Source organism: Citrus sinensis, chromosome 3 (genome assembly GCF_022201045.2).
Source record: "Citrus sinensis cultivar Valencia sweet orange chromosome 3, DVS_A1.0, whole genome shotgun sequence".
In the NCBI taxonomy this organism is placed as follows: domain Eukaryota; kingdom Viridiplantae; phylum Streptophyta; class Magnoliopsida; order Sapindales; family Rutaceae; genus Citrus; species Citrus sinensis.
In genome coordinates this window covers 40,295,543-40,319,510 of record NC_068558.1, presented here as the reverse complement: position 1 = coordinate 40,319,510, position 23,968 = coordinate 40,295,543, and the positions used below count along the sequence as shown (strand labels likewise).

Below are 23,968 nucleotides of genomic sequence, written 5' to 3'. Positions count from 1 at the left end.
TGATGGAAGAATCAGGAACTTGTTCATTTTTTCCATTATATCAACAAATGATTACAGCTTAATATTTATACTAGAAGGAAGAAGAATCTAGTAACTAATAGTTTGTTATAACTATTATACATGTTATTCAGTTCGTTAGCTTTGCTCCTGAGCTGGATAACTAATTGCTCCACGTAACCAAGAGAAGCAACTACATTTAATCCGATGCCCTCATCTACACATATTACCATACTCTGTAAAAGACTGGATTCCTAGTAATGTCATGTGCATTGTATGCATGTGATTTTAACATTAAATAAATTAAAATAAAACAAGTAAATGGACTAAATGTTAGATTACCAAAGTTTTTTGACAACCATATTTTGCCACCTAATATTACAATTGTTACCAATTTAATATAATAACTGAAATAAAGGAAAAAAAAACTTGTAAATCATATGTTCAAAGAAAAAGATAAAAATCTCTAAAGGACCTAAGAAAATAACTTTAGCTTGAAATTACTAAAATACTCTTGAGACTTCAGCAATTTTTTAATGGTGTTAAGGTTTGATGCACCAAATGATTTACTTGACATTCTACTGGCAGTTTTCAGAAGATGAAAGCTCAGAAAAAATATAGTTGACAAGGGAAAACATAACGGCCTTCGTCATGGTAAGAAGCCTTTGACACTATACATGAACTTTTGAATGGTAAGGACCATTGAACCATTGAATCTCAATCGATTACATGGAATGTAAGTTTTATAATAACACTTTCAAAACAGCAACACAAAAGTTGAAGAGAGCCAAAGCAGAACAATGAAGACAAAAACAGAAGGGCTTGTCCGCACCTGACTCCAATCCAAGGAAATGATCTTCAATGAAAAACTCGTGATTATAAACATCATAGAGAAATTGTCTTATTCCTGATGGTGCATTGAAGATTGACCTGAATCGTTTGTGGAACTCTGAGCATTCTGAAATTAAAATAATAATAATAATAATAATAAAGCAACATTTTTAATTTAAGGTGAAAGGATGAACCCTAAAGACACACACACACACACACATATATATATACATACATACATACATACATACATACACACATACATACATATACATATGCATATATGTAAGATTTGAGAAGCCAACTCACATTATAATATTTTATAGGATTGTACTAAATGTTTAGATATTAGTAGGGTACCTTTAAGTATAGGTGAACGGGGCAGTCGCCTAAGACCCCATATTTTGAGAAAATCTCATCTTTTGAGTATTTCTTTAATAATTCTCTAATTAATAAATATTTTTTTACTACGTATTGTAGGAAAACCTATCTATATTTTATTAATCTTAGTGTTAAAGAGATATAATTAATAATATTGACTAACCATTAATTCATTCACTATTAGTTTTTCAAAGAAAAAAATTAAATTCTTTACGTTTTTAGTTTTCTAAGAAAACTTAATTATTTAACATTAGAATCTTTGGCTTTTACTATTCCTTAATTTCTATTAAAAACCTTATAATCTCAAAAATCAATAGATAAAACAATTTCTCGATGTCTTATCTACAAAAAAAAAATTATTACATTCATTAGTTCATTTAAAAAAGAAAAAAATAATTTCTTGAAATATAAAGTCCATATACATTATCTGATCATTAATTCATCTTTAGTACTATACAATTATGGATATCCTATTTTAAAATAGTATTTTTCTTATTTATTTATTTGTTTAGTTTTGTAATGGTTTTAATGGAAGTTAAAAAACTATCTTCTTCATTATTTATTTTATTTTATTTTAAAATTTTTTAAAGATTTTCTTAATTATTGTTGAAATTCAAGAACTAAATATAGAACGGACTTTGAGATATTTTATATTTCTTTGAGTATTTAAGTTGCAGAAAAAATGAGGCCTTCTAGAAAAATTCACCTAAGGCCCCAAAAACTCGAAAGTCAACCCTGAATATTAATTCAAACTATTTTATCTTTATTGCAATAATAAACAAATTATATTGGTAAATTTCAAATTGTATTGTAACTTAATGTGTTAACATGTGAAATATAATATTATAAACAAGAGAATCGAATTAATATTTAATTAAAATTAGTAGTGCCTTTTAACTACTTAAATACACAATGCTACTTCTTTTAAATTTTTTTACGATAAATAAATAAATATATATATAATTTTGTACTGTTTGTTATTATATTATCTAATTATAATAATATGTAATTATATATTTAATTTTAATTTCAATAAAAAAGATTTAAATTAAATAATAAAATTCAAATCAAATAGTCCATACAAATATGGTTAAAAAACAAACAATCCTCCAGTGAAAAAAAAAAAAACAAAAAATAGTTTGGTTGATGAATACGCACCGTTTTGTAATACGACAGTTGTATGGTTGTATTGAGGTCACCGTCCCAACAATTTTGACCATTTAGACACACTTCTTTTAATCTTGGTGCGCTAAAGACTCCTCCGCAGAAAATCTTCATCTTGGGGCAAGCAGACACTGATAAATCGCATAAAGATGGGAATTTGAAAGTGTAGTTTGCAGAGCAGAAGGTTGTGAGACTTTGTAGACGATGAAGTTCCAAGTACCCCAGTTTGGGGAAGATAATCTCGTCGTTTGCTGCATCTCCCTCACTTGCTACCACCAACTCGGTAATTTTACTGCATTCACTTACCGACACATGTACGAGTTGCACTAGATTTTTTGCTGCCGAGGATGCTACCAAGTTTATCAGATGCTCGCAAGCCCATACCCTCAGTTTTGTCAGACACCGAAAAGAGGCAGAGGAAGGCATTAGATTTGTCAGATTAAGACAAAAGTGTGCAGATAGAGTTTCAAGATTTTGAAAAACCGTGTTCAATTTGGAGTTTTGTTCCCACAGCCACAGGTGCTTTAGATCATTTAGTCGCCTCAGCTTTAAATGTTTTATCTGAGCGAGCTTCGCGACATGTTCCTCGACCTGCCCTTCATTTGAGAATAACTCTTTGTAAGAACCGTAAGCTAGTTGGAGATTGACCAGATTGTGAAATCTCTCGAGTAAATCAGCTGGTAAAACTTCTGATTCATCATTCTCAATCGCCAGAACTTCGAGTTTGTTTAAAAGATGGTCTGTAAACGGACCCTGCCATATCTTTGCGATATCCTTGTTCTTGCTTAATCTCAATTCCTCCAAATTGGGTAGGACCTGATGACCAATCAAACACAAACAAGTTGGAATTGTTGTTCACTCAAAAAATTCCTAAGAAGAATATAATTATGGATTGTTATCACTAAAATAAAATAAATGTTGAAACAAACAAAGCATATATTATAGAAAAGAGACTCGTACCTTTTCAACCAAGAACAGGGGCTGTTGCGCTGGCACTGGCACTGGCACTGGCACTTCAATAAGTTGGCCCTCATTATTTTCGTGGAGGCTATACGATTCTGAAGAGAAACTTTCTAGTTTGTCACAAAGAGACACTTCCAACCTAGTTAAAATGGGACATTCCAAAGTGTGTATTCCAGGATAGAAAGCTCTAAGCTTTGGTAGTGAGCTGAGTTTCAGGATTGTTAACTGTGGAAAGACAAAAGAAGGATCCGCTTCCACTCCACCTTCCTTGCCAACAATTTCCTCCAGAAGTGGGCACCTGGATATCACTAGGCGTTGAAGCTGCCCAAGTCTTTTAGCTGTAGAATATGAAAACACGTATCTTAATTTGCAGCAGTCCTCCACGACCAAGCGTGTTAAATTTTGAACGTTACAAGACATTACTGCTGAAAGTTGGTTGTGCCATATCTTCGCAACATTAATATCCCGCAGTTCCAAGACCTCCAATTTAGGAAGCACGATCTGCACACAGAGTTCTTATGTCAATACGAGTTCTTTTGGTAGCAGTAGCATTAATAAAATAAGAGAATAAGTTTTGTTCACCTACCTTTTCATTAAACAGTGACAAGGGAGTATAAAGGTGGTTCTCGTTCTCCAAAATGATTTCATTGTGCTCTGCTTCTACAGTAGAAGTTGTCCTGACAAATGTGGAGAAGCTTGTGAACAGTGGAAGAGTTCTAAGAATCAGGAACCGTACTTGCGCCAATGCAATCTCACCGATCACCTCGTCATTGCTAGAAACAAATATCTCTTCTACATTTTTGCACTGAATCACTTTAATTCTTTCAAGTTGGGAAAGGAATTTGGCAATGGAGAATGAGAACAAATTTTTCAATTTATGACAACTTCCCACTTTTATTGTTTTCAAAGTGCAGAAAGATTCTGCTCGGAGCTGACCATGACATATTCTCTCCAAATTAATCAAACTCTGAAGAACCAGGGACTCTAACATCGGGAAGGCACCGCAACGTACTTGTAGCGGATCAACTATACATAGAAAATTCGAATTATTTTGGACATTCAGATGTTTCAGCTCTGCAAAACCCTCCCCGTCCAAATCATGAATAACATTCGTCAAACCCGGCAATTCGTCTAAACACAAGTATTCCACGTTCTTCATGCCTCGCCACTCCCCCAAGCAAATGCGAGAGTTGAGCTTGAGTTTCAAAGTTCTCCGAGTCTCGTATTTATCAAACCAGTACCACTCTTGCCCCACGAAAATCTCATACCTCTCCAGCTTTCTTGAGAACAAGCCACTCGGTAGAATCCCTGCATCAAGAATACGTATCTCTAAAGTGGTTAAACGAGATAAATTCTTCAATTCATCGAGGCTAGCATTACTTCTCTCATTGCTGAGTCCGGGAACCTCCCATTCAATACAACAATTAGCCATGTACAATTCTTCCAGTTGAGATAAGTTTGATAGAACATTTGGTGCAATCACTTTTAATTTGGAACAATGGCTCAAATCTAACAACCTGAGCTGAGTTAATTGGCCTATCTCCATAGGCAATTGCTCAATTACAGAAGCCCGCAAGCTAAGAATTTCTAGCTTCCTCAGCTCTCCAATAACTCTAATGTCTTCCAATTGGCAACCATCCAGACACAATGTTCGAAGGTCTGTTAGGAGATGAATCGACGACGGTAGTGACAGTAACCTCATTCTAGTAAAATCTAAAACTTTGAGCTTCGGCATCCCGATGAAAATGTTGTCGGGGATTTTGAGAGGAGAATCTTTGGGGGCAGAAATGAAGAAAAGCTCAAGCTGAGGGCATTCCCACCCTTGAGGAATTTCACTATTATTAATGTCATCTAATGATATTGTTGAGCACTTCTTTAGCAAATGCTTATCTGGCCATTGCCTCGTATCAACTTCGTTTCTCATTGTAATAACATGATAGTCTCGAGATGCAATTGATATGGCAACATCACGAACAACGTCATGCATAGAAAACCAATCGCTTTTAGTGCCGTCAAGCAACAAACAAGCATCTTTGAGTTGATCGACCAACGCATTTACTTTATCTCGTGCTTCTTCCATTGAACTGACGCCTTTCAATATACCCAAACCTATTGCATATTTCAACAAGTCCAGCATGGAAGCCTGTGGGGATCCCATTAGACTACATTGCAAAAATAGTTTCTTGAGCTCCTCGTCTCTTAAATACTTGTAACTCAATTCTATAGCTGAATATGGCTTCGCTAGCACTCCTTCAAAGTTCCGATGGGAAGGGCTTTTCAATTGCCTCAGGACATCTTTCCACGTAGAGACATTACTCTTGTTTCTTAATGCTTTTGCCAGTGTAACGATGGCAATAGGCAAACCTCCACATTCTTTAGCCACATCAGTTGCTATAGATTTTAATGTGCCTTTTCCAGCACAGTCACCCACCAACTTCTTGAATAGAGTCCACGCTTCTTCGTTATTTAAAACATCAATCCCTATAGTCTTGGACCCAATACTCTCCAACACATGACGATCTCTTGCTGTCAGCAAGACTTTACATCCCCCACAATCATTTCCAGAAGGAACTCCTACTTTTTCCAGATCAAGATCTTCCCAAATGTTGTCTAAAATTACGAGGATCTTGTTCTCGTTCTGCAACCGTGCATAAAGCTTCCTAGATCTTCCAGGTACATCACTCTCCTCATCAAATTTCATACCTAGCTGATCCGCAAGTTCCCCTTGAACCTTTCTGATATCTGGAGTTTCAGATACTTCTGCAAAAACTACCTCGTCAAATAGCTTGCCTTTTTTGGCTCGCCTAGCCACTTCCTTCACTAGGGTCGTCTTCCCAACGCCCCCCATCCCATACACCCCAATGATGCTGATATCAGGATCAAGTAATGCGTTTTGCACATCCTTTAAAGTCGACGTTCTTGATGCAAAGGCCTCGCAACCTTTGCCAGACCTAAGCCAAGGCTCTTCTGCAACAGTAGGGTAGGAAATTTGAGCAAATTTCTCAGCTTCTTCCTTGAGATCAGCGATGCTCTTCTCCTTTGCGGCTGCTTTCTCGCTAAGTTGATAGCGTTTCTTAAGATTAGGACAGAGCCACTTGAAACATTTCTTATTTGCATGTTCTTCTTCTCCAGTTAACGTGTCCGCCTTAGCAATGATCTTGTCGACACTAATCAGCCAACTCTCAACTCTTTTGTCAATCTCTTCCCCGTTCCTTCTAGCATCATCAACCTTTTTCTGCATACTATCTCTTGCATCGGTCAACTTCTCAGTTTCTTTCTTGAGATTCTCAAGGTTGGCTTTGTACTTACGCACATAACTTAACTGGCGCCCGATCGGAGGGAACAAGCACTTGGCAACTTCCAAAGCAACGGTAACAACAGCATCAACCATTTTCAACTTTTTTTTTCCTTTTAAAGTTTTGAGAAACGGATGCAAAGGAAACCAAAGGGAAATAAAACAGAGTAGCAAATGTACAGAACAGAACACCAGGTCACAACAGCTAACAGCAACAAAAGCAGAGTGGTCGCGAGATCAAAAGTTGAATCTATGTAGAGGTGTTTTATCTAATATGAATAAAGAGAGAGGAGAAAATCAGAGGGAAACTACAATGATAAGTGGATACGGTACAGAGAAATGAGAGAGGGAAAGGGACAAGAAGATGAACAACAAAACACCAATGACAACAAAGAAAAGGGTGGATAGAATCAGATGGCAAAGCAAGAGGTGATCTGGGAGGAAGAAATTAAGGATGGACAGAAACCAAATTTCAAACAACAGTTACGACTCACGGGATGGACTACTAAGGTGCCCTTGAGATCAAAAAGCTGAAAACAAGACATGGGTAACCTGAGATGGTGGCTTGAGAGAACTTGAGATGATGAAGATTGAGATCATTCAATCATACATCGTGTTTCATCCAAAAGTCTAAGAGACGACTGAAGTCAACGTCAAGATTCCCTCAAAAATTTCGGATGCCTTTTCTCTGTTGTTTTTTAAAATCGTGTTTTTGTGTTTGTTTTATAGTAAAGAAATAATTAATTTTTGGTAAATTTAGAAATATGTTTAATAGTTTTATTTTTAGAATAATTATAGTTATTTATTCTTTAATAAAAAAATATAATCCCAGTAATAATTATTATATATTATATTTTTTATACATAAATAAATATCGACAATTTTTTTATTAATTACTCTCTTATCATAATTATTATTTTTTTAACAAAAACCCAATCACTCCTTTTCCTTTAAAAGAAAAAAAAAAGTTGAAAATGAAAGATAGCACCAACGGCCAACGCTGTTAAATCCCGTTGGGGCACCGACATTGTTGTGGGACCTTAAATCATCAAATTTCAAATATTTGATAGGTAGCCGCACCTCTTGCATTTGCAGAGCACGAACATTCCTGCATGTTACTCGGCCAAACGCTGCCGCAGTTTTCAACAGATTCATGATTAGAGGACCCCTCAAGCTTTGGATGGTTTGTATCTTTGCCAAATAAATATAAAAATTTTAGCTATTTAAGTTAAGTTTTATAGCCCTCTCCCAATATCCTCCGAAATTACTTAGAAATCTAAATTTGATTTGAGTGTTAGAAAAAAAATTATAAAGAAAACTAATGGAAGCCTAAGAAAATGACCATTTTATCTTCTAAAACGAAAATTTCAATTTCACCCTAAAAATTACCAAAAATAATCAAATTAAATCTAATTATTTTCCCTATCGGTCAATAAAGAAATTAGTTCCACAACCATCAAATGCAGAGTTTTTTTTTTAAATATGTCTGTAATTAGAATGCTAAATTATAATAATAGTATTAAAAATAGCTCAATCTCGCAAACCATCAATTGATTTTATGATAAGTAGATTTTTATTATTCATTGAGTTATAATCTCTAGTAGTTAAGATTTTTTTGTACTTCATTAACGTACCAATAATGATATTCATTATTAAATCTGATTATTTTTGGCATTTTTTAAAGTGAAATTGTAATTTTCGTTAGGAGGTAAAATGGTCATTTTTTTAAGTTTCCGTTAGTTTTCTTAATGGATTTCAAACGGAAGTGGAAAAGTGAAACAAAATGTAACTTTAGGTGGATTCCAGTAAAAAAAAAATTGTATATTTTTGAAAAAATTGAAAAAAACAGGTGGACGGTGGATATTTTCCCTAATAACAACAACAACAACAACAATCGGACTATTAACCACCACTTCAGCCATGGGACCATCAACCACCACTTCAGCCACCACAGAGGAAATGATATCAAAAGAATAAGAGAAAGAAAAGGAATTATTGAAATTGATATTTTCCTTGACAAGATTAATGGAATAGCTTTGTAAATGAAAGAATTCTATGGTAAGATCAGAGGAGTGAAGATTTCTTTGAAAAAAAATCAAAGGAACAACTTTCATACTTAAAGAATTTCTTGATCAAAGGAATCTATTGCTTATGATCTTAAAAGAAATGTGCACATGAAATCAATTAGAAAATTTCCTAATCAAGCTTTAAAGGAATGCTTCATGATTTGTTGCATGACAATAGGATGAGAACTGTAAATAAAAATCAAGAATTTACAATTTTCAAAGCAAGCTAAGAGTTGAAAAAAATGTTTTTGACAGCTCAGGGGAGGATGATAAGAATCACGCAACATTGATGGAAACAAAACAATCAATATTGATTGTCTCATCTAAATTATTGATTAAGAAAGATTGATTATAAATAAATAAAATATATATTGACTCAATATTTATTAATAAATCATTATTCCTAAATTATGTTAATTGTGTCATCTCCTTTTTCATGTTTCAAATACTTGTATAAATTGAGCCTTTGAGCTCATGAATTAATGAAATTAAAATTTATATTCCTTATCTTGTTTTTAAAAGTTTCTTGAAGAGTTTGTTAAGAACTGTTTGCAAACTTACAACAGCGGTAAAAACAGTAAAGAAAGCAGGAGTTAAGCAAAGATCAGTTAATTTAATTAGATCCTAACTCAACAAAATGCTATGAAGTAGCATAGTCAATAAACTAGAATTCATGATTTGAATCTTAACAAAAAGTGTGCTTTTCTGGAAGAAATTATTTAATTTTATTACTTTCTTTCTTTCCTACTAACATTCTATCTGAGTGGTTATTATTTAGTCAATTTTCAATCTTCACAAGGATGGAGCTGTCACACATGTTCAAGAAACAAAAGATGCATGCATTGGTAAAGGGCAAATGGTGTCTGTTTTAGCCTCATCATTCATCAACCCCGTGCTGAATTCTCTCGCTTAATTTCACCCTTCAACTCCTCGACTTTTATCTTGAGATTAAGAAGATTAACAGAAGATTGAAATGAGAACTGGGATTTTTGATCAAGTAAAATTGCAAAGAGCTGGTTGGAAAAAAGGGAGGAAAGCTAAATAACAAAACTACAGCTTATATATGGTCGTTGAAATATGACGATCAAAGTTAATGTGAAGTACTGATCCTTCTTGAATCTGCATTCCCTTTTCCAATGAATTTTCCTATAATTTTTCCTACAGGGTAAGCAATTTGGTATAGTTTTTTTGTTAACGCCGTCAAAATGGCATATATAGTGTTTGGGAGAAATAAGTCGACGAGACCAGGCATGGTGAGCAGATATCTGATGGCAGAATTCTGCAAACCGGTATGTCCCGTAAAAGCCTGGTGCGCGGGGGAACAGGAGCAGAAATATCCTGCTCATCCACGAGCACGTCATCCGCGAGGCCAATTTCCTGTAAGAGGCATAAGGCCATTCCTGCTCGAGGTCGAGAGGCGAGGAGACCCGGTCGACGGCAGTTGGCAAGACAGGCTCCCCAGCCCGAGAACCTAGGCACGACAGCCACGCTTTCCCCAGAACCGTGGCATAACACGCAAGATTTCACAGAGCCACGACAGCCACATTTCCCCAGAACCGTGGCGTAACACGCAAGATCTTGCAGAACCACAACAGCCACGCTTCCCCCAGAACCGTGGCGTAACACGCAAGATCCCGCGTTTGCCCATAACGCAGCAGTCAGAGTCCCATACCGTCTCGGAAGAAGTGGAAGACTGGGATTCAGAGGAAGCCTATAAAAAGGTAGCCAACGGAGGTAAAAGGGTTAGCAATTTTGATTCTAAAAGAGAAAAAACAACCTAACAGCCACAACATTGGTGGCAAGCGTTCCCCGAACCTTCATATCTAACTTGAGCGTTGGAGGGTTTGCGTCGGGAAAACAACCGGCGTACTCTGACTTGTCTGTGTGCGCAGGAACCTCTGGAGAAGAAGCCTTGCGAGGAGACCCCCTGGTCGTGATGAAGTTGATCGAGCAGAGATCCTGGTCGTAGAACGAGGAGTACCGAAATCTCGCATCAATATATAGTATTTCAGTAATGCTTGATAAAAATTTATGCGTTAGAGCTTAAAGTATCAGTGAAACTTAGTAGCTAAACACGATATCATCTCTTTGGATACTGAAAATAATCTAACAACTAAATGGTTTCTATCAATATTCAATGTTTACTTGCCCAATGACAACTTTGACTAGTGGTTGAGGGTTTGGTACAAAGTGTTTGCTGACTTGTCATTTCTATATAATGAAGTCATCAGGACCAGATTCAAGATCCTCTGTGGCCTCTTTTTTCAGGTTGACATCGATGGTAAAGGGGTATATAATGTTTGTGTCTGTGGATGCAAACAACAAATCCGAATGAGTTTAGGAGTAGGGCTCACTTTGTTTTGTAAGATTTCTAAAAGCCTCTCCGAAACCTGAGCAGCGAGGTACTAAATACAAGAACGCGCTTGTATTTGTTTGTTGTGCGCGGAATGTGGAATCAAGCATACCGAATAATCACAGAAAAATAAAGGATACAAGAATTACGTGGTTTAGCAATATGCCTACGTCCACCGGAGCAAGAGAAAAATAATTGTATTATTAACAATTATTTAAGTATAAATTTGAGTAAAAAAACCTCATTTTCCTAGAACCCAAATACACCCAGTACTCTCACGCACACTCTCCAATTGCTCAAACTCTCAGAACTCTCAAAAGCTTAGAAACTTATAAACTTAACAAATTTTAGGGATGCTTAGAATGAATGATCGCTCCTCTATTTATAGTTGAGCCTTACCATTCATGCTTGCCATTTTCAAAGTAAAAGTCTTGAGCTCCTTTCAAATTGTCAAGGGTTGGTGCCAACTTTGGCCAATTTTTCAACATGTTTTGTCATTTCTCCAAAGCTTGCATGCTAGCTGTGTGTTTGTTGAAACGTTGGCTTTGGTTGCTGACTTTTCAACAATTCTCCACCTCAGCAAAGATTTGTGCAAATCTTAGCTGACTTCCAATAAACCATCATCCCCAAAATGGCTGCATCTCTGTGACTGCCTACGTTCCCAAAATTTGGGATCAAGCCAACCGTAGTTCATAACTCTACAAACTTAACGCCTTTGAAGAATTTGAATTAGTTTTAATCCGTACAAAAATTTAATCATCTGTACACACGATTCTTCTTTCCAGCAACTTTGAAACCATAAGGCTGAGTCATATAGATTTCTTCCTCCAAATCTCCATGTAAGAACGTCGTCTTAACATCTAATTGAGCCAACTCTAACGCATATTCAGCTACCAAGGCAAGTAGGATACGAATGGAAGTATGTTTCACAACTGGAAAGAATACTTCATTATAATCAATACGTTCCTTCTAAGTAAAGCCTTTTGTTACGAGCCTTATCTTGTATCGAGGAGTTAATTGATTTGGAGATCCTTGCTTCTTGGTGTAGACCCATTTATTGCCAATATCCCTTTTCCCCTTTGGTAACTCCACAAGTTCCCAAGTTTGGTTTTGATAGAGAGATTTCATCTCTCCTTCCATGGCTAACTTCCACTGATCACTTTCACTATTGCGTAATATTTCACTGAAAGTGTTGGAGATGCCATCATTAATAACTGGAAGTGCATAGGCTACCACTATATTTTTAGTAAGCCATTCGAGTTTCTTTATCTCTCTTTTTGGCCTCTTTATTGCTATAAAATCATCATTATCTACATCATCAGTTGTTTCTTTATTTTGTGGGACATCAGAAGAAATAACCTCTTCTTCAACTCTGGGTGTCACCTTCATAATTAAACCCTTCTTGGATGTAAAACTAACTGGTACATATGGAGTTGCATCAAACTCCACCCACTGCAATACCTCTGTGGTCTCCATCTGTTGAGAACTTGAAACTTTCATCATTGAAGGTTCATCAAATGTGACATCTCTACTACACACAAACTTTTTGTTTTCGAGATCCCAAAGCTTGAAGTCCTTTACTCTACCTTTGAATCCTATAAACATAGATTTTCTAACACGAGGATCCAATTTACCATCTTTGACATGATAATAAGTTAGACACCCGAATATACAAAGGGAATCATAGTCTTGTGCATGCTTTCCAGACCACATTTCCATGGGAGTTTTACCTCCAATTACAGCAGAAGGCAACCGTTTTATTAAGTGACTTACGTAACTCACAGCCTCAGCCCAAAACTTTTTTATCTAAACTAGCATTAGATAACATACATCGTACTTTTTTTAGTAAAGTACGATTTATACGCTCAGCTACACCATTCTGTTGCGCAGTATGTCTTACTGTGAAATGTCTTTTAATACCTTCGTTCTGGCATACTTGAAAGAATGAATCAGAAGTATATTCACCCCCATTATCATATCGTAATACTTTGATCTTTCTGCCAGTTTGAATCTCCACCAATTTCTTCCATTTCATGAAAATTTCTAGAACCTCATCATTTGCTCGCATGGTGTACACCCACACACGTCTAGAGAAATCATCAATAAATGTAACAAAATAATGGCTTCCACTAATTGATGTAGTCTTGGTTGAACCCCATACATCACTGTGAACATATTCAAGGATCTTACGAGTATCGTGATTAGTTGTACCAAATTTGACCATTGTTTTCTTGCCTACTACACAATGCTTACATAAATTTAATTTACAGGTTTTTGTATCTTTTAAGAGTCCGTGCTTCATCAGAGTTTGCTAAGACTTCTCTCCAGCATGTCCCAGTTGTACATGCCATAGCTTGGTGGTGTAACTGTGCGCCTCAACAACATTTGCTTCATCAGTTGTACCTCCCTTCAAATAATACAGATTGTAACGCCGAACCCTTTACAGAATCACCATAACCCCATACGTGAACTTTATTATGTCATTTTCAATAGTAACCTTATAGCCTTTAGCTTTTAGAGCACTCACAGAAATTAGATTTTTCTTCAAAGCTGGAACATATCTAACCTCTTTAAGTTCTCTGACCATTCCATCAAACATTTTGAGCCGAATTATTCCATCCCCATTGTGCGACAAGGTTGATAATTCCCTATCACAACTACATCAAATTCCAGATTACTAAAATCTGTAAACCATTCCTTAATAGGACATAAATGATAGGTTGCTCCAGTATCAAGTATCCACTTGCTCGAACTAGCCACGTATGCTGCAAGAGTAATACTTAGTGAATAATCAAAGTTCTCATCTTTTCGTACTATGTTTGCTGTTGCTGGTTTCTTCCCATCTCTCTTTTGAGCCTTTGGACAATCTTTCCTCCAATGGGTCTTTTCATGACAAAAGGCACACTCATCTCGAGATATATTTCTGCTTCTCGATTTGGATCGAGAATTCTTTCCACTACGCTTCTTCTTTTTCTCCATCACCCAATCTCTACTCACCAAAGCTTCAGACGATGCTCATTCAAAATTTTTATCATTATTCCGAATCTCCAAGTTATTCAATGTTGTGCAAACATTTTTGAAGACGATCACACTCTTCCCATATATTAAGGTAGTCACAAAATGGTTATATTCCTCTGGTAGTGAGTGTAACAGAATCATAATCTTGACTTCATCCTTAATATCTTCATCACGATTCTTCAAATCTTGAGACATGATTGTGCATTGACACCCCTGGCTTCATTCGAAAGCCATATACTTGGTTCATTGCATGAAGATGATTTTCAGGACTTTTCAGCAGGTATTTCTCCTCCAATGTACGCCACAAAGTCATCGCACACTCGTCATCTTTGACCAAGTATTTCACCTCATTGGTCAAACAAGATATGATCTGACCACAGGCTTTCTCGTTCATACGATCCCAATATTCTTCATCATACAAGTATCTTTTACTTTTATGAACAACATCGAGATCGATTTGAATAAGAGCATCCGTAACTTCGCGCCTCCAAATGCCGAAGTTGATTTTCTCATCGAACTTTTCAACATTGATCTTTTGGCCTCTTATAACAGGTGCTGAATAACGATTTGACAAATCTTGCCTCTCACCTAAAGTGTCTCTTGAAATAGTTTCGGTAGATGTCTCCCCAATTTTGAAAGTTTCATCTTCTACTATTTTCTCAACGAACTATTTTCACTTGAAAAACAACCTCTATGATGTTAATCTCACATTAATAAATGCACCAGGAAAGTTTCTAGAAGATTAGATGGGAACTCGGTCTCAATTAAAAATCAGAATCCTTAGACTCTTATCGCTTTGTTGACAGAACTTTCCTACACATGCAAAAATGTACACTACTTAAAATAGACTGTCTTCCAAGTATAAATGACCGTCTCTACCGTATTCATGAATAGTATTGTACGTGTATAGTACCGTATACGAGAATAGTACCGTATACGTGAACAATACCGTATCCCCTAAATACGAACCCTCGGCTCTGATACCACTTGTTGTGCGTGAAATGCAGAATCAAGCACACCGAACAATCACAGAAAAATAAAGGACATAAGAATTATGCGGTTCGGTAATATGCCTACGTCCACGGGAGCAAAGAAAAATAATTGTATTATTAACAATTATTTTAGTACAAATTTGAGTAAAAAAACCTCACTTTCCCAGAACCCAAATACACCAATACTCTCACACACACTTTCCAATTGCTCACACTCTCAGAACTCTCAAAAGTTTAGAAACTTATAAGCTTAACAAATTTTAGGGATGCTTAGAATGAATGATCGCTCGTCTATTTATAGTTGAGTCTTGCCATTCGTGCTTGCCATTTTCAAAGCCAAAATCTTGAGCTGGTTTCAAATTGTTAAGGGTCAGTGCCAACTTTGGCCAATTTTTCAACACGTTTTGTCATTTCTCCAAAGCTTGCATGCTAGTTGTGTGTTTGTTGAAAAGTTGGCTTTAGTTGCTAGCTTTTCAACATTGTCGACGTCAAGGAACTAATGCTTAGGGTGCATTTGGGGCAGTTGCACTGCCGCAGCACAACCGCTCCCTACCCTATATACTAGGGAATATTCCCCTAGAATTACATGTGGGGAACAGCTGCACTGTGGCAGCACAACTGCCCCAAACGCATGCTTAGTCTAGACTCTAAAGAATCCTTCAATTCATAATCTTCCTCTATGTGTTTCCGGAACTTAAGTTCAGACTTCCCTTGAGTAGCCTAAATGGTTAGTTTGCTATATGGTGGTGGCGGCTGAGGAAATTGTGCAGAGTTTGGTACGTATTGTCACCTCTAGGAATTTGGTAAGAAAGAGGAGAGAATTTTAGTTCTTTATTTATACTTAAAAAAAATCCCAAAGATTATGAAATTATTGTCAGACATAAATATATGATGGCGTATTAAATATGTTGTTCAAAGTTTTGTTTTGAGCCCGAACCAAACCAATGCAAACCGTTTTGGAACTTCAATCTCAAACCTCTTGTCTTTGGCCACCTGTGCCTCAAATCACTTAGCCATTTCCACATCGCTTAGCCAAGCCAGGTTTGCGAGTAACAAATATCCAAAGCTTTATGGCTTTGAATATCCTGCTCAATATGATTTGCCAATACTCATAGTTTACCACATGATTGGAATCAGAACCAGTGTATCCCCATGATTTCTGACTCAGAGGACAAGGGATCAACTAGTAAACAAGGTTGCTTGAACCACAACCAACGACAATCCATGTTAATGAGAAACCATTTATGTGGGTTCCTGCTCATAGAACACAATATATACAAGTTGCACGCAAAGGCAGAGTTCAACTATATCTCCTTAATTTAGGTACTTAGGTACTTAAATTGTCTTTTGGGGGCCTACGAATCTCAGTGAATACAGCAACCAGAAAATTATTAAGGACCATTCACACATTGAATGTCAATTGATTACATAGAAGAAACGTAAGTTTTATAATAGCACTTTCAAAAGAGCAACCCGAAAGTTAAGAGAGCCAAAGTAGAACAATGAAGACAGAAAAGGAAGGGCTCTGTGCGCATCTGAATTCAATACAAGAAAATGATCTTCAATGAAAAACTCATGATTATAAACATCATAGAGAAATGGTCTTATTCCAGATGGTGCATTGGAGATTGACCTGAATCATCTGTGAAATTCAGAGCATTCTGAAATTAAAAAAAAAAAGTAAGATTTTAAATTTAAGGTGAAAGGATAAACTCTAAAGACATGTCAATTAGTTCACTTCCGATGTAAATTGCTTAAACTAGCCTCAGTGGCATTTGAGTTGATTTTTATTTGACAATTATGCAGTAGCTTCGTAGTCTGTTGAGTCAGTGCGACCAAATGAAGGTCTTAGAGCAGCTAATCTGATTACCCCATTTACTCCTGAAGTTTATTGAGGTAATACTTGAGAAAATCTTGTGAACTCATTTGTCATATGCATTTACATTTTTAGAGGTTCTATAGCAGTGGCTTTCTAGTTTACTAGGCGGGATTTGAGAAGCCAACTCACATTATAATATTATATAGGATTGTAATAAATTTTTAGATATTAATTCAAATTTAATTCAAACTGTTTAATCTTTATTGCTATAATAAAAAATTATATTGGTAAATTTAAAATTGTATTATAATTTAGTGTGTAATCAAATGAAATATAATATTAATATTGTTCATTAAATAAAACAATAAAATTTAATAAATAAATAATTAAAATTAGTAGTGTTATTTAACTATTTAAACACACCATGTTACTTTTTGAATATTTTATTTTTACAATAAATAAACAACTTTGTAGTATTTGTTAGTATATTATCTAGTTATAATAATATGTAATTGCATATATAATTTTAATTTTGATTAAAAAATTATTTTAATTGAATTATAAAATTTAAATCAAATAGTCCGCTCAAATATGGTTAAAAAACAAACAATCCTCCCGTGTCTGTTGAAATGAAAGTTAAAAGAACCCAAAGGAAAAGAAAAAAAAAATGGCTTGGTTGATGAATACGCACCGTTTCGTAATATGACTGTTGTATGATTGTATTTAGGTCAGCGTCCCAATAATTTTGATCATTTAGCCTCACTTTTTCTAATCTTGGCGCGCTTAAGACTCCTCGGCAGAAAATCTTCATCTTGGGGCAAGCAGACACTGATAAATAGCATAAAGATGGGAATTTGAAATTGTAGTTTGCAGAGCAGAAGGTTGTGAGACTTTGTAGACGATTAAGATCCAAGGACTCCAATTTGGGGAAGAAAATCTCTTCGTTTGCTTCATCTGCCTCAATTGCTACCACCAACTCGGTAATTTTACTGCATCCATCTACCTTCATCGTTACGAGTTGCACTAGATTTTTTGCTGCCGAGGATGTTACCAAGTTTATCAGTTGCTCACAACACCATACACTCAGTTTTGTCAGGCACCGAAAAGAGGCAGAGGAAGGCAATAGATTTTTCAGATTACGACAAAAGGATATATCTAGAGTTTCCAGATTCTGAAAAATCATGTTCAATTTAGAGTTTTCTTCCCACAGCCACAAGTGCTTCAGATCATTTAGTCCCGACAGTTGTAAACATTTTATCCGAGCGAGCTTCCCGACAAGTTTCTCGACCTGCCCTTCATTTGAGAATAACTCTTTGTAAGAACCATCAGCTAGTTCGAGATTGACCAGATTGTGAAATCTCTCAAGTAAATCAGGTGCTAAAACTTCTGATTTATCATTCTCGATGGCAAGAACTTTGAGTTTGTTTAAAAGATGGTCGGGAAACTGACCCTGCCATATCTTTGTGATATCCTTCTTATTGCTTAACCTCAATTCCTCCAAATTGGGTAAGACCTAATGACCAATCAAACATAAACAAGTTGGAGTTGATGTTCACTCAAAAAAATTTGAAAGAAGAATATAATTATGAATTGTTATGATTAAAATAAAAATAAATGCTGAAACAAACAAACCATGCGTTATAGAAAAAGAGTCTCGTACCTTTTCAACCAAGAAGAGGGACTGTTGCGCTGGCACTGGCACATCAATAAGTTGGCCCTCCTCATTATTTTCGTGGAGGCTGTATAATTCTGAAGAGAAACATTTTAGTTTGTCACAACAAGACACTTTCAACTTAGTTAACATGGGACATTCCAAAGTGTGTATTCCAGGATAGAAAGCTCTAAGTTCTGGTAGGTAGCAGAGTTGTAGGATTGTTAACCGTGGAAAGACAAAAGAAGGATCCGCTTCCACTCCACCTTCCTTGCCAACGATTTCCTCCAAAAGTGAGCAGTTGGATATCTGAAAGTGTTGAAGCTGCCCAAGTCTTTTAGCTGTAGAAGATGAAAACACGTATCTTAATTTGTTGCAGCCCGACACGACCAAGCGTGTTAAATTTTGAACGTTACAAGACATTTCTGAAAGTTGGTTGTGCCATATCTTTGCGACATTAATACCCGTCAGTTCCAAGACCTCCAAGTTAGGGAGCACAACCTGCACACAGAGTTGTTCTCAATATGAGTTCTTGTGATACCAGTAGTAGTAATAAAACAAGGGAATAAGGTTTGTTCACCTACCTTTTCATTAAAAAGTGACGGACGAGTATGAAGCTGGTTCACGTTCTTCCAAATGATTTCATGAAAAACATCCCGCAATTCTTCTAAACATAAGTATTCCACATTCTTCAAGCCTCGCCACTCCTTCAAGCAAATGCGAGAGTTGAGCTTGAGTTTCAAAGTTCTCCGAGTCCTATAATTATCAAACCAGTCCCACTCATCCCCCACCACAATTCTATACCTCTCCAGCTTTCTTGAGAACAATTCACTCGGTAGAATCCCTGCATCAACAATATGTTAGACAACCAAGGAGGTCAGCTAGAGTTTCAAAGCCTAGCAGCAAGCTTGTGGACTTTGTTTGACCATGCAAACCATGCCCATGCAAACCATGCAATCATTCTCCCACGTAACTCTTTCATGCGAGTTAGTTGGAACAAGAGCACGGGAGGAATTGATATTGGAGTAAAAGTCTACGTCCAAGTTGTTGCGGAAAAGTTAGTTTATTTTTCTGTTTTGTTTTTATCTAGTTGTTAATAAGGATTTGATGTGGCTGGAGCCAAGATTTTGGGCTACAAGTTAGTAGTATCCTTTATGTTTTTCTGTATAAATAAGTAGCAACCAAGACGAATAAATGGGGAAAAAAATTAGTTAAACAAATACTGGTTGTTCATACCATTAACTGAACAAATATCAGGCATTGCTTTTCTGTATTTGATCGGGACCTATCATTGGTATCAGAGACAGGAGTTTTGCAATGTCTACCAACAAAGAGAGAATTGAACGTGTCGAAAACGAACTTGGCGGAATGCAGAATGAGATACAACGATTAGGTCAGGGAATGAATGACAAATTTCACCACCTGGAGGCCATGATCAGCAAACTAGCTGAGACATTTAGCCAATCCCAAAGAACCCCAAGCCGGCACGATCAAACAGGCACGTTACGAACGAGTCAAGGAGAGAGTGCAGGGGAACGACAACCGATTCCTCCACGAGTTGCCAAACTTGATTTTCCTAAATATTCAGGAGATGACCCTACGGAGTGGGTCAACCGTGTCACACAATTTTTTGATTATCAAGAAACTAGTGAGGACCAGCGAGTTGTGCTAGCATCTTACCACCTTGAAGGAGAAGCCAACCAGTGGTGGCAATGGTTGCGTCGCGCCTACCAAGAAGATGGACAAACAGTAACATGGAACACATTTGTCGAGGAGATGTGGGCGCGTTTCGGACCGACGGAATGTGAAGATTTTGACGAGGCCTTATCTCGTGTGCAACAAACTGGAACATTGCGAGATTATCAAAAGGAGTTTGAGAGGCTGGGCAACAAGGTTCACGGATGGACTCAGCGGGCGTTAGTAGGCACCTTCATGGGAGGACTCAAACCCGAGATTTCGGAGGAGATTCGCTTGTTTCGACCAAAAACTCTTAAGGAGGCCATCAGCCTAGCACGGATGAAAGATGAACAGATCGCGCGGCAGCGAAAATTAATCCGGCCAACATTTTCCAATCGGACAGCAACAACATCACCAATTGTCAATAAGAACTCACCGGCAACACCATTCAAGAAGCTTACTTGGGAGGAGATGCAACGTCGCCGAGCACAGGGTTTGTGCTTCAACTGCAATGAGAAATTCACGGCAGGTCATCGGTGTACTAAAGCTCAACTTCTAATCTTAGAAGCCGAGGAAGAATATGAGGAAACTCTCGAAGCGGCGCCAATTGAGGAAGCATCCTACGATCCCAAGATCACCTTCTATGCCTTAACCGGCTGGACGGCACCACAAACGATGCGCGTTAAGGCGAAAATCGGGCCATATGAAATTATTGTGTTGATTGACAGTGGATCAACACATAATTTTATTAGCACCCGCCTAGCAAACTTGCTCAAACTCCTTATTATACCAACGGCTGCGTTTCCTGTCAAAGTTGCAAATGGTGAAAAATTGGCGTGTCAAGGGAAGTTTGAGAATATACAAATTCTAATCCAAGATATTCCATTTTTTCTAACGGTCTACGCACTGCCCATATCAGGATTAGATTTGGTATTGGGAATACAGTGGCTCGAAGAATTGGGAACAGTAGAATGCAACTGGAAATCTCTCACTATGAATTTCAATTGGAACAATAGGCCACGACATCTACAAGGGCTCAATCCTCAATCTCTACAAACGGCGACAATAGCGGAGATTAATAAGGAGATTAAACAGGGACACGAGGCATTTGCAATTTGCTTCCAATTACAATTGGAAGAGGTCACGGCACCAACGGCAATGCAGGGGCTTTTACGAAATTACAGGGAGCTATTTCAGGAACCAACTCAACTTCCTCTTAAGCGCGAAATTGACCATTGTATCACACTTAAAGAGGGAACAGAGCCTATCAACGTCAGGCCCTATCGTTATGCACACTTCCAAAAAGAAGAAATAGAAAAACAGGTGCAGGAGATGCTTAATTCTAGATTAATAAGGCCCAGCACCAGTCCTTTCTCGTCGCCGGTATTACTTGTCAAAAAAAAAGATGGAAGCTGGAGGTTTTGCACAGATTACCGCGCCCTCAACGACGCCACCATCAAGGACCGGTTTCCAATTCCAACAGTCGACGATATGATCGACGAGCTCTACGGAGCCGCCTATTTTACTAAGCTCGACCTCCGTGCCGGTTACCACCAAGTTCGAGTCAATCCATCGGATATTCACAAGACCGCATTCCGTACCCACAATGGCCACTACGAATATCTAGTCATGCCATTCGGATTATGCAATGCGCCGTCAACCTTTCAGGCGATCATGAACTCCATTTTTCGGCCACATCTCAGGAAGTTTATTTTGGTTTTTTTTGATGACATATTGATTTACAGTCCGACTTGGGACAGTCATCTTGATCATGTGCAACAGGCAATGGAGATTCTCAAGCAACATAAGTTTTTTCTCAAATCCAGCAAATGCACATTCGAACAGCAGGAACTCGAGTACTTAGGGCATATTGTCACGTGTCACGGCGTCAAAGTAGACAACAAAAAAATTACTGCCATGCTCTCTTGGCCCGCGCCACAAACCATAACAGAGCTGCGAGGATTTCTCGGATTAACCGGATATTACCGAAAGTTTGTGCAAGGATATGGCGTCATTGCTAGGCCCTTAACCAACTTACTAAAAAAAAATCAATTTGGCTGGAGTGATGAGGCAGAAGAAGCCTTTCGGAGACTCAAACAAGCAATGTCCAGCACCCCCACATTGGCTATGCCAAACTTCCAAGACACTTTTATTATCGAAGCAGATGCATCAGGAGACGGAATTGGGGCTGTTCTGCAACAACAGGGCAGGCCAATTGCATTTATGAGCCGTGCATTAGGGGTCTCAAAAAAATCTTGGTCTATTTACGCCAAGGAAATGCTGGCCATACTTGAAGCAATACGAATGTGGAGACCGTATATTTTGGGGCAGAAATTTATAATCCAAACTGACCAGCAGAGTCTTAAGTACCTATTGGAACAAAAAGCGGCAACCCCTGAGCAACAAAAGTGGTTGGCAAAGCTCATGGGCTATGAATATGAAATCCTATATCGGCCGGGGCGGGACAACACTGCCGCTGACGCCCTCTCGCGACGACCGAACAGCCCAATGATGAATTACTTATTTGTGCCGCAGGTAACTGTTTGGGAAGAAATTAAAACAGCTGCAACAGGTGACGATTACATTCAACAAGTTACTACACTTGCTGAAACTCAACCAACGGGACCGTACACAACAAAGAATGGATTAGTTTTCTATAATGGGCGGGTTGTGGTCCCTCACCAGATACGTGACAAATTGATGTTTGAAGCCCACAACACTAGAATCGGAGGCCATTCTGGAGTCTTGCGTACTTATAAGAGGTTGGCACAACAGTTCTATTGGCCGGCCATGTTTCGTACGGTACAGCAATACGTTAATAATTGTGAGACTTGCCAACGCACAAAAGCCACCACTCTCAGCCCAGCCGGGCTACTTCAGCCACTGCCCATACCGTGCCAAGTTTGGGATGACATTACGTTGGATTTTATTGAAGGGTTACCGATGTCACAAGGCAAGAACACCATCTTCGTTGTCGTCGATAGACTCAGCAAGTCAGCACACTTCATGTCTTTGTCTCACCCCTTCTCAGCAAAAATAGTGGCCGAACGGTTCATAGAAGGCATATTCAAGTTGCATGGCATGCCAAAATCTATTGTGAGTGATCGAGATCCAATCTTCATCAGCAAATTTTGGCAGGAGTTTTTCAAAATGTCAGGTACAAAACTCAGCATGAGTTCGGCTTATCACCCACAATCCGACGGCCAGACCGAGGTAATTAACCGATGTCTCGAGCAGTACCTACGGAGTTTTGTTCACCAGTGGCCGCGTAAGTGGCATGAATATCTACCTTGGGCTGAATATTGGTATAACACGACATATCACATATCCACGGGCATGACACCTTTCAAGGCACTGTATGGCCGGGACCCTCCCACAGTTCCGCAATATCATGTGGGCACCTCACCGGTCAACGAGGTTGATAAAGCACTGTTGACCAGAGATGAGTTACTAGCCCAGCTCAAGCGTAATTTGGCGATTGCCACCAATCGCATGAAACAAACAGCAGATAAACACCGTAGAGATGTGCAGTTTCACAAAGATGATTTGGTGTTTTTAAAACTTCACCCGTATCGACAAACCTCTGTGTTTAAGCGGGCGCATCAAAAGTTAGCAAGCAAGTTTTTTGGGCCCTATCGTGTTTTGGAAAAAATCGGGACCGTCGCCTACAAACTACAGTTGCCTGCCGGTGCCCGTGTTCATCCCGTGTTCCATGTGTCCTTGCTCAAAAAAGCCATGGGAGACTTATCCGAGAATAGCAG

General features: G+C 37.8%; 1 protein-coding gene and 1 long non-coding RNA gene across 16 annotated transcripts in view; one reads left to right on the top strand and one right to left on the bottom strand.

Moving 5' to 3' along the window:
• LOC127901084 (uncharacterized) overlaps positions 1 to 6,979 on the top strand; it is a 46,958-nt gene extending 39,979 nt beyond the window's left edge. The window contains exon 2 of the long non-coding RNA XR_008053138.1: positions 6,629 to 6,979. This is a non-coding gene — a long non-coding RNA (uncharacterized LOC127901084). The remainder of the gene's footprint in view (positions 1 to 6,628) is intronic.
• LOC102630151 (probable disease resistance protein At4g27220) overlaps positions 1 to 23,968 on the bottom strand; it is a 90,847-nt gene that overhangs the window by 47,659 nt on the left and 19,220 nt on the right. For 2 of the 15 annotated variants that reach the window (XM_052437144.1, XM_052437142.1), the window contains exons 1-3: positions 3,923 to 6,727; positions 3,334 to 3,837; positions 2,368 to 3,189 (exon numbers count right to left, since the gene is read on the bottom strand). The exons of 3 other annotated variants lie outside the window; for them this stretch is intronic. In XM_052437144.1, the coding sequence (XP_052293104.1) occupies positions 2,368 to 3,189; positions 3,334 to 3,837; positions 3,923 to 6,727 (4,131 nt within the window). Of the gene's footprint in view, positions 1 to 624; positions 956 to 2,367; positions 3,190 to 3,333; positions 3,838 to 3,922; positions 6,769 to 23,968 lie in introns of those variants that run through there. 10 more of the 15 variants (XR_008053132.1, XR_008053133.1, XM_052437143.1 and 7 more) reach the window with 10 other exon arrangements.